Source organism: Nannobrachium achirus (assembly GCF_963921795.1).
Source record: "Nannobrachium achirus genome assembly, chromosome: 11".
In the NCBI taxonomy this organism is placed as follows: Eukaryota; Metazoa; Chordata; class Actinopteri; order Myctophiformes; family Myctophidae; genus Nannobrachium; species Nannobrachium achirus.
Genome location: NC_137820.1, coordinates 52,095,174 through 52,109,445, shown reverse-complemented (window position 1 = coordinate 52,109,445; position 14,272 = coordinate 52,095,174). Strand labels below are relative to the sequence as shown.

The 14,272-nt window shown below is 39.5% G+C and overlaps 1 protein-coding gene across 1 annotated transcript in view; it reads left to right on the top strand.

Moving 5' to 3' along the window:
• The window catches only part of LOC308293965 (transcription initiation factor TFIID subunit 4-like), a 34,792-nt gene that overhangs the window by 5,891 nt on the left and 14,629 nt on the right, over positions 1-14,272 (top strand). The window contains exons 7-13 of the mRNA XM_080736644.1: positions 1,585-1,782; positions 5,148-5,217; positions 5,562-5,667; positions 6,302-6,471; positions 8,054-8,184; positions 9,871-9,996; positions 11,527-11,583. Coding sequence (XP_080592770.1) covers positions 1,585-1,782; positions 5,148-5,217; positions 5,562-5,667; positions 6,302-6,471; positions 8,054-8,184; positions 9,871-9,996; positions 11,527-11,583 — 858 coding nt within the window. The remainder of the gene's footprint in view (positions 1-1,584; positions 1,783-5,147; positions 5,218-5,561; positions 5,668-6,301; positions 6,472-8,053; positions 8,185-9,870; positions 9,997-11,526; positions 11,584-14,272) is intronic.

Here is a 14,272-nt window from a genome sequence, read left to right as displayed (position 1 = left end):
TTAATAATGCTCTAATGACAATCTATTAACCCATTTAGGCCTGAACACATTATGACGCAATATTTTATGCTTTAAATATAACAAAAATAGCAGATATACAAGCTCACAGCGCGGCACCGAGTGCCGCGCTGCGAGCTTGTAGATCTGCTATTTTTGAAAAAGTCGGAAAAATGTGTGCAAATCTTTGAATATGTGTATTTTCAAAGCGAACGTTTGTAACTCAAATTTTGCTTCTGGGTGGTCCCTGGAACTAAATATTTTGAGATGGGGGTCCGTGGCCAAATAAATATCATTTTGGGGGTCCTTCACATGAAAAGGTTTGAGAACCACTGACATAGTAGTGTCTCAAGAACAGACTAACTGAGCCGCATTTAAGTGAAAAGGACATTTTCTTTGACGATGGCCAGCCAGATTGCTGACATAGAAACATAGTTTTTTTTCCAAAAATCTTAGAAGGATTCAAAAGACACTTATAGAATCGGGTCAAAATTCTAATTTTCACGATTTTTCAAAAATAGCAGATCTACAAGCTTGCAGCGCGGCACTCGGTGCCGTGCTGTGAGCTTGTATATCTGCTATTTTTTAATATTTAAAGCATAACATATTGCGTCATAATGTGTTCAGGCCTAAATGGGTTAATACCACTACTACTCCCTTAAGCACTTAATAATAAATCAAATTAAGTAAGGCAGTTTGATTAAATTTGATCTAAAGTCTGTCATAGTGATTTAGTTGCTGCAGTTAAGTGAATTTTAATTTTGTACTGCCTGTCCTGTGACACTTCAAGTGCGTTATTTTTCGGACTCGTAAAGTTAAACTTTCAATGTAACATTTTATTGGCACAGTTTTAAAATAAAAGTAAACACAAAATATGACTAATATGGTATGTGCGATCTGAAACCATTTATTTATGAACTCTCTTCAATGCAAACTGTTGCATTTGGAACAACAGACTCACTCCCTAGCTTCCGCCTTGGCCTGAAGACCGTAGCACTCACCTACCCCTCAATGACCATACATGAAAGCTAGATAGCATTTTTCAGTTTATTTATATAAAACTTTTAGGTGCTCGGTCTACCTACGTTATTTTTGACTAGATTGATATTTCTATGCATTTGATATATTGATGTTGATGTATTACCTTTCTATGTACCGTATTTTCCGGACTATAAGAAAAAAAAAAAACTCAAAAAACTATAGTGCGCCTTATATATGGATCATTCATTGACATTGACATTCCCTTTAGCACAGCTCCATCTGTTGGATGCATAACGCAACGGTAGCGTCTATTATGTGCGCCTTATATATGAAAACATTTTGAAAATAGACCATTCATTGACAGTGCGCCTTATAGTCAGGTGCGCCTTATAGTCCAGAAAATACTGTATTACCTGTTTATTGTATTGATGTATTACCTTGCTTATTGTAAGTCGCTCTGGATTAAGAGCGTTTGCTAAATGCCTAAATTGTAAATTGTAACACAGACTCTCTGTAATAAACGGGACATCACATAATCACAACCTTGATCATCGTAATACATCATCCATGATCTACTAAACCCTTGACTGATTCCCTGCCCCACAGAAAAGCCTCCCTGCCCTACGCCAATCCCTGCTCAACAACCAGCAGTCTCTAACAAACCCCACGACCTCCTCCGGGCCTATAATGGTGACGCCGACAGCACACAACACCACCACCACCACCACCACCATCAGGGCCCGGTTGCCCGCCGGCCCCACCTCGGGCAGCATCAGGCCAGCGCTCACAAATACAGCTACCGTGGTACGTGGTATGATGATGATGGTCTAGACAGCCTGGGTATTTAGATTGAACAGATTTAAGCCAATTGTACGTGCTGCTTTTCCCAGCAAACTGCATAAGATTGCATTTTGAAATATAAAATCAAAGTATAAGTGACGCACAGAAACGTCTCAAGAGCATAGTAATATTAGTAATTTTAATTTAACGGGTAGAGCCAACTGCTTTTTGTTTAAATACCATTTTAAGATGAGCCGGTGGAGTCCACTCATGAGGACAGAATGTAGATTGATTGATTGATTGATTAAAGTATTTATTGGAAGTTTGCATAGGAAAAGGTACAGTTTCATGACAGTACAGTTCACTGGTACATGGTCAACTAAAAGGAAAGCCGCGGCTTGTTTACATTGAGATCCTTTAAAAACTCATATAACATTGAATGACAGACAGATGGAACACAGTACTATGCATAAGATAGCATCAGAAAAAGAGTCGTAAAAAAACAATGCTGAATAAATGGTATTTACAATAGAAAGGTCAGGGGGAGGTAAGGTTAGGCTAGGTTTATTTTGACCAGTTTCGAGTGGCAGCCACCTGTACTGTAAGTGGTTTGTCATAGCGGTTTTAAAGGAAGTTAGGGATTTACACTCCTTAATATATTTTCATTACAAGAGATCACTACACTAGGGAATTTTACTGATTAGCGCACACATTCAACCAGAGAGGAAAACGAATTAGAGAAAGCTGGTGTCATGTTTGGTAGCTATGAAAACCTACATGACATATTATTGAAATGTTTTTTTATATAGTTTGTTTATGGTGACATGGATGAGTACAGATCTTGGGTTTAAGCACCTTGGGGATACAGTTCAGTCACTTAAAAGACAAGAATGAGACATTGATTGTGGTGTGTGTCTAAGTGACTGGTGTTGCGTTAGCGGCGGATTTGTCACATTCCTGGGAATGCATTCCCAGAGAGCGTACGATTTTCTAATTGAGCGTGATGAATGACTCATGTCAGCCATACTAACATCTCAATAATGTTGCCTGTCTGCTGTTCCATACCAGATAGAGTAGTGTGCTTCTTCCCCTATGTGTCTGCTGCTAGCAGCAATATCTCTCTCAATTGCTAAGTAAATATGTTTGCCGTTTCCTTGTACTGTGTTGCTTAAGTGAAACAAAACACTATATACACCTACAGTATATGTATAAATTAGCATGTGATTATCCACTGTTTACTGCCATGTGTACATATGGGCATACGTTACAATTTGAAGGGCTAGTGATACATTGTAGACCTTATTAATCCCTGGGGGAAATTCAGCTTCACCCAGCAGATGGATGCTCAGATGGTCATGATGAGTGCTTGGGCACTTCGGCCTGTAATACTGTGGCCAGTAGGCAAACCGGTGACCTTATGATTACCAGCCTCTCTACCCACTAAGCTGCGGTCGCCCCATTCAACAAGAACAGACAAGAAATAATACACAAAAACAGACAAGTGCACTTACACACCCTGTCCATTCAAGACACATTTACTTCAGCGGTGGCTGGTATTTAGTGTTCTCACCACAATCGAAGGAAATGAGCTACGACTAAACCTACCGGTGTGTGCACGGATAGAGTGGTAATGCCCGACCCTGGGGAGAGCAGTAATGTACTTATTACCTGGATGGTATTCATCCTGGGTAATCATATCAGCCTTCTAGAGATGATCCTCTAACTCAGTGGTTTTCAACCTTTTTCATATCAAGGCCCATTATTTATTCAGCATTTGAGCCACGGTTTGATGAGATTTAGCCTCTTTAGTCCGAGCGTTTCGTGCTTAAATTGTGCACTTTATGATAGAAGCATGAAATTTGGCACAGTTAGAACATGCCATATGGAACATTTTTGGCTATAGGGACATCGCAGATGAGGGGGTTCCACCTGGACATTGCTTCGTGTCTTATCTATTTCTCTGCGTCCATAATCAAATATTGGCACTTGGGCTACTAGTGTGTACCTTTATGTCTCTTGAACACTAGTTATTTGAATTCTTCTGCTGTGGGTCGGCACTACTACAAGTCCTATAGTGATTGCTTGTTGTCTTAACACGATTCATATCACCAACATACAGTATTGAACACAGCTCACTCATTTAAAATGGAGTGTGTTTTAAATTGTCTTTTTATAATAGAGGGTATGCGCATACATAAAGTGAATGGCAAATCGAGTGGCAAAGAGTGTTTAAGGTCGTTCAACGTGGTTTAATGCAATCAGATAGGACTTTTCTGTTTGGATGTATGGGCTGTCAAGGCCAGAAAGTAATTTTTTTGCCACTCAGTAGGCATATCTTTCAGTGGTTAAGATTAGGAATAGGGTTAGGTTTTGGCACCGTTTTACTGAGGTTAAGGTTAGGAATAAGGTTGGGTTTAACCACCATTTAGGTATAGTTTACAGAGCTATATAAGGATATTAAGGATATAACAAGGATATAACAAATAAGCCTAGCCTAAGCCTTAACCGAGTTTCTTTTTAGTTGACATTGTATCAGTGAACTGTACTGTCATGAAACTGTACCTTTTCCTATACAAGACTTCTAAATACCCCAATCAATCAATCAAAAGGCATAAACCATCAGCCCAGGTGAGTTTCTTTCCAGCAACTCTTCTGGTATTCAAGCTATTGACATGCCAGGATATAAGCAATTTGTCCATGAATGTCCCTTTCATTGTAGGGTTCATAATTGTCTTTGTCCTGGAGAAACTCGTTTTTCAATGATGTTTTTTCAGGGACAAAGTGCTGGTTCATTTTTCCATTGACTTGACACCATTGTAAAAGGGTAATTATGGTTTACAAGGCATTTTAACAAGGATTAGCTGTTCCAAATGTAATAAAAAAAACCTTTTTACAAAGGGGAAACAGTGTCAGCTCTTGCTCACTTCATCATTCATTTTCTGTAAATTTAGATGGGTAGATATAGGTGTGTTTTCCAGATTTTATGTTAAAATGATCTGCCTACATCCGTGTTAGATAACGTGCTATAAGAAACTATGGTTCCTTTACAGATCATTAAAGCTTAATCTTGGCTGGTGCTCAACAAGTGTAAAAACAAGAATGGTGTGTGTTGTAAGACTACTAGCGTACTCTGTTGTACACTTGTCCTAAAATTGTGCACTTTCTAGTGCAGTGTTTCCCAAAGGCCGGGACCCATTTGTGGGTCAGGGACCCATTTTCTATGGGTCGCGAGTAAATATCCCTTTTCTATTTCCTTAGTTTCCAACAATTAGAAAAATATATATTTCAAAATATTAACAAAAAACCTCAAAGCCACTGATGTCTCCATCCCTAAGGGAGTTATTGCTGAAGTTATGAGTATTCACCATTTTCTTCCACTTTCTTGACAGGCTGTGAGGAGACCCGGGGTCCAACCAGCTAATACCCGTATGCCCATTATGATGGGCATACGGCCGCAAGGTACCAAACATCATCCAGTCATATTTCCTGTTGTTTGCTTCAACCTGTTTGTTGTAATGAAAATGGGTGGCATTTACCACGTTAGCTCATTTTGTTGATTGGCGTGTTTTTTAATTGAATTCTAAATACTTTCTCTGTGCTTCTCCGCACATTGTGGTTGCAGATGTATCTGCATTTGCTGTCAACCCCACTGTGGTGCCCACGTACATAAAAATGAAGCCATATCATGTATTGCAAATGCTGTTTTCCTCTCATGTGTAAGAGTAATGTAACGTTCTGAACATTCTCTATTGTGAGAGCATTGATGTTGAACGGGGTTGATTTAGTGTCTTCTTCTTCTTCAGGTACGGTTGTAAGAGCGCCTCCCATCATGGCCGGCAAGAGTCCCATGAGTGTGACCGCCCAAGCCAATCAGAAGAAGCTGAGTGATCCAGGGGGCGGGACTTTCCGGTGAAATATGGACTCATTTTGTTTGCAAACCTCTTAGTGTACTTAAATAGGATATTGAACTCCTGACCTGATGCTAGTTAGGTGCAGATAAGCTGCTTATTAACATGTAGATACACTTATCAGCCACAAGAGGGCAGCTCCTACCCTATACATTCAGTGAATGCATTTCAAAGGTAAAAAATCAGTAAATGTCTGTAATGTTGAGAGAATGGATTGATGAAAGATGAGTGGTAAAATGTTTTCATTTACTGCTCTCTATGGTTTTATGGTTTTACAGATTTTAGTATTTTGAGTTCAGTGGGTGGGAGCATGCGTACAAGTGGCTAAATATGCCTTTTTAGACACAATAAGCAGGCAATGTCTTTGTTACTATTTACACCAGCCCCCATAAGTCACATCTGCCCATGAAAGATTGCGGTGCGTCTTGGGAATGGGCTTATTGTGTCTAAAAAGACACAATAAGCCAAAATTAATTAAGCAAAATAGTTAAAATCACTAAACGATAGAAAGAAGTAAATGAAAACATTTTAACACTCATCTTTTCTTTTCTCTAATGACTATCTAAAATATGAACCTCTGTTGTAAAAAAAAACAAAGTCCTTGAAATTTGGGATCTGCGTCTGTTGTCTTCCAGAGATGACGATGACATCAACGACGTGGCGTCCATGGCAGGTGTCAACCTTAACGAGGAGAATGCCCGTATCCTAGCAACCAGCTCGGAGCTGGTGGGCACAAAGATCCGGTCCTGTAAGGACGAGGCCTTCCTGCCTACTGGGCTGTTGCAACGGCGCATCCTAGAAACGGGTAATAATTAATAACAATTATAATTTATTTTAGCACGTTCATTAAGAGGAGATCCATGAATGCGTTATAAAAGTTTTAAAAGCATACAAAGAAAACAGACAAGATCATGAACTTGGCTGGGATTGGGATGGAGGGGACGGGTCAACACTCAACAGTCCATCAGTGAAGGAAATGCATCACTGAATAAAAATGTTTTCAGGTTCTTTAAAAAGACTGGTGCAAGCAGTTCCAATTCGTGCCATGGCCGTAGTTTACAACGCAACACCCGTTGGGAGCCGTTCTGGAGATGCACTTTTATGCGGCCGATTTGACACTCAACACTGCTCTTCGTTGCGTCCTTAGCAAAACACTCACCAAGAGTGAAGTTGATCAGATGAACAGTTCTTAAGATATATGAAGGAAAGTCAGACATAGAGAGATTCCTGGAATTTATAGATAGATGAGTATGTAGAGCCCTCTGGTGGTCGTTAAGGAGATGAGGTACACTTGTGCGGAAGGTATTAGTCCTCTATTAGTCCGCTATAAAAACAACTTGTTGTTTTGTCATAGTCAGCTTTGAAAGAGCAAGATATATAAATTATGTTATTTTTTTATTAAACATACACGATCGTGATTTCTTGGTCAAACCATTATTCAGTTCCCTGTGTGAAGTTGAGAGACCTGCTGATTTAAAGTAAATCACTTCAAAACATTTTTTTTTTATTGCATTTCAATTTTGGGACAAGTTGTTAAACAGGCATAAAAACCTCCCAAACAAAACACGACACTGCCCTGTGATCTGAAGAGGACAAGAGAAAGAAGGGAAATGTGGTATTTTCATTTGTGATGAAGATACTCTTTTATATCTATATTATAGGAATATATAAGAATAATGCAAGCATAGAAAAAGTCAGTAATTAAATAATGAAACCTAAGTCAATAATGTAATGTGAAAAATAAAGGTGAGATATATATTGTGACTATCGTGGTAGAAAACGATTGTGCAAATCAACAATAATCGTTAATAATGGTTGTTTTTGATCAGCTCAATCGATCACCTCAATCAATAGCCCAATCTTATCACTTTGTTGATGAAAAGGAGGTGGTTACCCTCCCCTGTGGACATACTGTACAGTAGGTGTCTATCCACGAAGCATCATTAGGCCTGTCACAACTATTATTGTACATAATCACCTAATTGCAATTATTTGAGTTAATCGCTAACATTATCGTCATAATCGTTTCCATGTTGGAAAATGTCATACATTGTCCAGAAATAGCAGATCTACAAGCTTACAACCAGTCACTTTATGACATGTTTTAAACTTGTAGATCAGCTATTTCCGCTATTTCTTATGCTTTTTTTAAGTATGAAATTATTAAATTTGTCAGTAATTTATTTGTAAATGTATTTTTCACATCTGCCCATGATGTGATTATGAAGCCTAAAAACCAAACGGGAATTAAAATTGTATTCCCAATGTTCAATGCCAAAAACACAATTAAATCGTTAATCGCAATCATTTGTGTGACAATTAATCGTCAACTTGAATTTGTAATGGTGACAGCCCTAAGCCTCATTTTCAATGCCTCCCCATCTCAGCCAAGAAGTTTGGTGTGACGGAGGTTCCTGTGGAGGTGGTGAACTACATTTCCCACGCTACCCAGTGCAGACTGCGCTCCCTGCTGGAGAAGGTGTCGGCCGTAGCTCAGCATCGCGCTGAGGGGGGCAAGGTAAAGTCTTACTTACTAATGGTAACTGATATTAACACTTATGTTGCTATGATTCTTTCTCTTCAATGTCTCGCGTTGCCATGGTTACCATAGACTTCCATGTAATTGTGCAAGTGTGTAAAAGGTGCACGCCCATGCCTAGATGATGCACCACGTGTGTAGATGCTGTTCACAGCTTTCAAACAAAAAAATCCGCTTGGAAATCCGTTCAGGCATTCATGATTTATCAGCCATTATGTTTTCTTCAGATGTAAACAAACATGGCTGCCATGTTTGAAAGAATGGGTTGGTATGGGGGTTAAACATGCAATTTCGCGATCGCGATCCTGCCTAATACATTTCTGGAGGTCCAAAAAAAATATATATATAGATTTTTTTTTTTTTTTTAAAACGGCCCAAACTCGGGAAACTCGGGGTTGGCACAGCACTAGTACCAATACAAACTCGGGAAACTCGGGGTTGGCACAGCACTAGTACCAATACAAACTCGGGAAACTCGGGGTTGGCACCATATGTGTTAAGGGCTTTGCACACAGGCGCGATTTAAAACAATTGCTGCATGATTAAAACGCATTGGATTTGGTGTGCAATGCTGTGCAGAATCCGCGCTGCGGATCCAAAAAGGAGTCATAAAAGGAGTGATGAGTTTTTACCGCATGCGACAAGACGCACAAATCGAACTGGGTTCGATCGGTAAAAAAAACGCACTGCCGCAGCCACCTGCCGCATGGCAAATTTGGAGCCGGTGTGCATGAGGTCACAGAGAATCATTGCTTTCTTTAAAAAAAAAAAAAGGAAAAAAAATAATAATAATCTGTGCTAAAAAAAACTGTCTGTGTGCAAAGCCCTTAAAGGAGTAGTTCACCCCCAAAATGCAATTTTTTCTATTGATTACTCATGCCATGGAGAGTAGAGTTCAATAATATTTTTGGGTTTTTTGTCACATTCCTAAGACAAAAATTTGATTTGAGTAAATTTACCCCCATTGATTCCGGATGGTGACCCGTTTCGAAACGGGTCACCATCCGAAATGAATGGGGGTAAATTTATTGTTATCACATTTTTTGTCTTAGGAATGTGACAAAAACCAAAAAATATTATTGAACTCTACTCTCCATGGCATGAGTAATCAATAGAAAAAAAGTCATTTTGGGGGTGAACTACTCCTTTAAACATGATAAGACTGTTAACCCCTTTCAACCCGGTGTCCCTTTTGTGGGCATCTCTTTATAGGTAGCATTTCCCCAAAACTTTCAAAGACCTTTGCACAACACCATTGTACAATGAAATGTAAATAGGGGGCGTAAGTGGGTTAACATTAACTTGTTCTCTATTGCTTAATTTATTTCGTTTAGTAATGGGTTTACTTTTATTTGTTGTTTTTATACATTCTTGGTTATATATTCTTTATTGTATATTGTCAATGTGATAATCTTTTATCTTTTTTATCTTTTATTTTTATTTTTATTTTATTTTTACGAGGGACATTCACAGTCCCAGCAAAGAAACTAAAAAAAAAATATTTTTAAATATTTATCAATAACCCATAAAGACTGTACACATCTAACACGTCTACCTCTGTCTCCCTCTCTCTCTCTTCCTCTATGACCTTGACCTTGCCTCCTTCCCATCTCCTGGTGTCCTCCCTCTCACCCGTCCATCCTGGGGTTTTGTTGGTTGGTCCAGGATGAAGGATGGTATGAGCAGTCGTCAGATGTCAGGGCACAGCTCCGTTTCTTTGAGCAGCTGGAGAGAATGGAGAAACAACGGAAAGACGAAATGGAGAGAGAAATCCTTCTGAAGGCTGCAAAGGTAACCAGCAACCACACACGCAGGCTAGGGATGGGACGATATGAACATTTCATGTCACGTTTATTGTGACAAAAGAAATCGCGATGTACGATATTATCGCGATAATCAAAATCCATTATCCTGGGGTGGAACATTTGCCAAAAAATAGCAGATCTATAAGCTCACAACGCATCGCGTTGCGACACGTTATGAGCTTGTAGATCTGCTATTTTTTGGCAAAGACATTTGATAGAGAGTGAAAAAAAGACTTATCAAGTACGTATATTATAAGTACCTTTTACCAATAGAGAGTTTAAATGGTACCGGATATGCAGCTGAGCAAATAAAAGGTGAATTGATCCCAGTGCATGACGGAGGACGATATCACGATAAATGAAATCTCCACAATACAATTATTGCGAGTGCTTTTTATCACGATAAACGATAATATTGCGTATCGTCCCATCCCTAACGCAGGCGTGCAAAAACACTCGCTCCCGCGCACAAAAACACACACACACACACACACACACACACACACACACACACACACACACACTTGAAGCTTCCTTCCACAGTGTGGATAACAATAAAAAAGATGGAAAGGTAAAATTATAATAAAACACACACAGGTTCACCAGCTCAAACCAGTTTTTTAGTTTTTGCTGTCATAAAACAGTCACGTCTCAAGTCATTTATAAAGCAGTCATGTCTCCAGTTGAGACTTAAAGCAGTCATGTCTCCAGTCGAGAATACACCAGTCGAGTAAAATACAAACATTTTTTAACATTAGTACACAGTTCTGAAGTTGTCACCTTATATAGTATCTGTGTGTGCATGCACATGCCTGTGCATATACCTGCATGCAACTGTTTTTGTATGAGCATGTGTACAGTAATTGTGTATACATGAATATCTTTGTGTGTGCGTGTGTGTGCGTGTGTGTGTGTGTGTGTGTGTGTGTGTGTGTGTGTGTGTGTGTGTGTGTGTGTGTGTGTGTGTGTGTGTGTGTGTGTGTGTGTGTGTGTGTGTGTGTGTGTGTGTAATAGGGTGTTCTGACGTATGAAAGGCGAGGCAATTAGAGACCGTTCACAGTGTCCTCTAAAGATATCATTATTGGAGTCACACACACGCACACACAGGGCCAGGCTGATTATGTTGATGTACAGTAGTATAGAGCTGTCATGGGGAAGGTGATTATTTCCTGGCTTCCACTGAATAGAATTCCCCAACCATACTATCACTGTCACAGGAATTAAGTTGGCCAATTTAATTCACTCTGCACCCCTCAGTGGCTTATGTGGGCTGTTGAATACCATTAACATTTTTCACTGAATCATCCATTCGTGAACTTAGTGTACTTTCCTATCTAGAAAGTGAATGGTATTAAATCTATTTTCTCTTATTTTTATTGGAGTATTATGTGTAAGTTATGACCCATATTATCATAGGCAATTACTTTTTATTGCAGTTCTTGGCTGCTATTGGTTTAGTCTGTCTTTCTCTTTTGTGTTTTATTATAATTGCCTTACATGATTGCTCTAATTTCAGAGTCGTGCCAGACAGGAGGACCCCGAACAGGCCCGTCTGAAAGCAAAAGCAAAAGAGGTAAGCCGCATGCATGCGAATGTGTAATAGATGCACAATTAAATACCAAAAAAGGATGTACTGCCTCCTCTGCTTAGAAGGGTCCCTATTTAACTAAACTATATATATATTTCAAAAGCACCTCGAAGCACACAATTCCTGTTCTGAGCAAAGGACACCTGTTGATTGATTGATTGAATACTTTATTAGAAGTTTGCATAGGAAAAGGTACAGGACAGTACAGTTCACTGATACAAGGTCAACTAAAAGGATAATGACCACAAGAAAGCTTTTAGGCTTATTTACATTGGGTCCCTTTGTACTCAATTCATACAAACATTAAATGACAGACAAATAAAACGCTGTACTATGCAACAAATATCATCATAAGACAGTCGGAAAACAAAATACAAAATAAATGATATTTACAGTAAAGGGGGCAGGGGGAGTCTTTTTTTTACCATTTTCGAGTTGCAGCCTCCTGTAAAGGGCCATTTATAGTTACGTATGGTTGTTTTTGTTTACGTTTTGGGTGAGAGAGTACGTACAGTAAATCCGTCGACATGCATAGTTCCTCTACGTTATGTATTTGCCGACCTGCTCTCCGTTGGGCCGCGCGCCACATTGTGCCTCCCAGCACAGAACAGAATAGCTAACAAAAGCGAAGCTGGCATTAAGCCAAAATATGTAGAACCACAGAATTTCTTGACCCGACGTGATGTTATAAGTGGTAACAGTCTGGACTGGTTCGGCAACGTTGCATCGCGGATTCGCGGTAAATGTAAAACTCCGCGAGGGTACAGAATTAACCACATATGGATCCGGACCCGGAGTAATTATAACAAAACACACCCGCTCATATAATTCCCAAGTATTTGATGAGCCGCTGAGCTAATTTTAATCAGCTCTTCTTGTGTGCCTCGTCTTGTTGTTGGAGGATAGGCGGTGTGTGTGACTGTGTGAGAGAGTGTGTGTGCAGTCAAGGCATCCTCTTCACGTGGTTGCGACATTCCTTTTTTCCCGTTTCTTGATACAATATATTTCTCATTGGGACACATAGTTTGAGAACCGCTGTCATAGAGCAGAGGAAAAGTAATTTTCCTCACTACTGCGCCTACGATTGACAACGGTGGCCGCGGGTACTTCTTGCTACGGATACATCTTGTACGTTCAGTCCGTCCAGTTGGGTGCTGTACGTAAGGGTCTGTGTACGGACCTAAATCATCCGGAGTGTTACGTACTGGGAGACAGACCGTACGTGAACCGGATCAACCGGACCAAATCTCTCTCACCCTCTGTTTCTTGTGTATTCCTGCGGTCCTTATGTACTACTATGCATGGTACTTAATTGACTTTTCAGAGTGTTTTAAAGGACGGTAGGGATTTACACTCCTTTAAGGCTGTCGCTAGGGCATTCCACATTTTTGCGGCAAAGCAGGAGAACCTTTGTTTGAGCCAAATCTGGGTTGTTGTTGGTTGTTAATGAAGATTCCATATTAAGGGAGACTTGCATCACAGCAGCATGGAGATGCACTGAATTAGTTGGGATCTGGACTAAATGTCCAACTAGTGTTAATTGTATGAGCCATTCTTTTTTTATTTAATGTCAGTCTTCTTAGTCCAGTTTCAATCGCCCTTGTTAGTTTTGATCAAATTTAGTCAACCTCATCTTGTCTTTATTTAGTCAAGTATTAGTCAACTAAAGGCTTTTAGTCCTTATATTAGTCCAAGACAACATAATTTTAGTCAGTCTTGTTTAGTCGACATTTTAGTCTAGTTTTGGTTGATTTTTTTTTGTCAGCAAATAATATAGAAGTTGAACATATTATCCATCTTATCTAAAATTATTTCACATAGCATTGTCTCTCATCTTTTTGATGAAAAACACAATTTTAAGGAATACAGTACAATACAGTACAACAAAACCCACACCTGGTTATAGAAACAATGATTCTACTTCAACCAACCCAGTACAACAGTACAGTAGGCTACAACAAGACACCTGGTTATCCCAGTACAGCCCATCATTGTCTGGTCAGAACCACCAGCCCAGTAGCTTTTATTTTTTATTTAGTCATAGTTTTAGTCATCAGAGCTTAGTTTGTTTCTAGTTTTTATTTGTTGACGAAATTGTCAGTACATTTAGTCTTATAGTTTTAGTCATAAGCTTAGTTTTTATCAAGTTTTTTATTTAGTTTTCGTCAGTGAAAAAAAGGCAGTCGACTAACATTTTTCATCTTAGTTTTAGTCAACGAAATTAACGCTGTGTCCAACCATAGACAGATGCGGCACAAACCATCATACAGTTGTCATTGTTTTATATTGTATTAGATATGCATTTGTAGGTATTTGTATCATTGTTCCCTGTAATGCCCAATAACATTTACCCATCAAATTCACACACACACACACACACACACACACACACACACACACACACACACACACACCACTCTACCATGATTGGTGTCCTTCTTCCTCTCTCTGCTCTCCCTGTTGACGAGCACCCCGGGCAATATTTAGGGAACGTCCCGCGACGGTAGCCATGAGCATGCCTGGAGGGTGGGTGGGGTTCAAGGGTCATTACCCACAAGTCTCCAGTGGAGGCTGAGGCACGAAGATGGAGAATCATGTCGAGACATGTTAATGCTTTCTGGACCGAGTGTATTACATAGTAGCATAGTAGTGTCCAGAAAATGCTTCAACAATA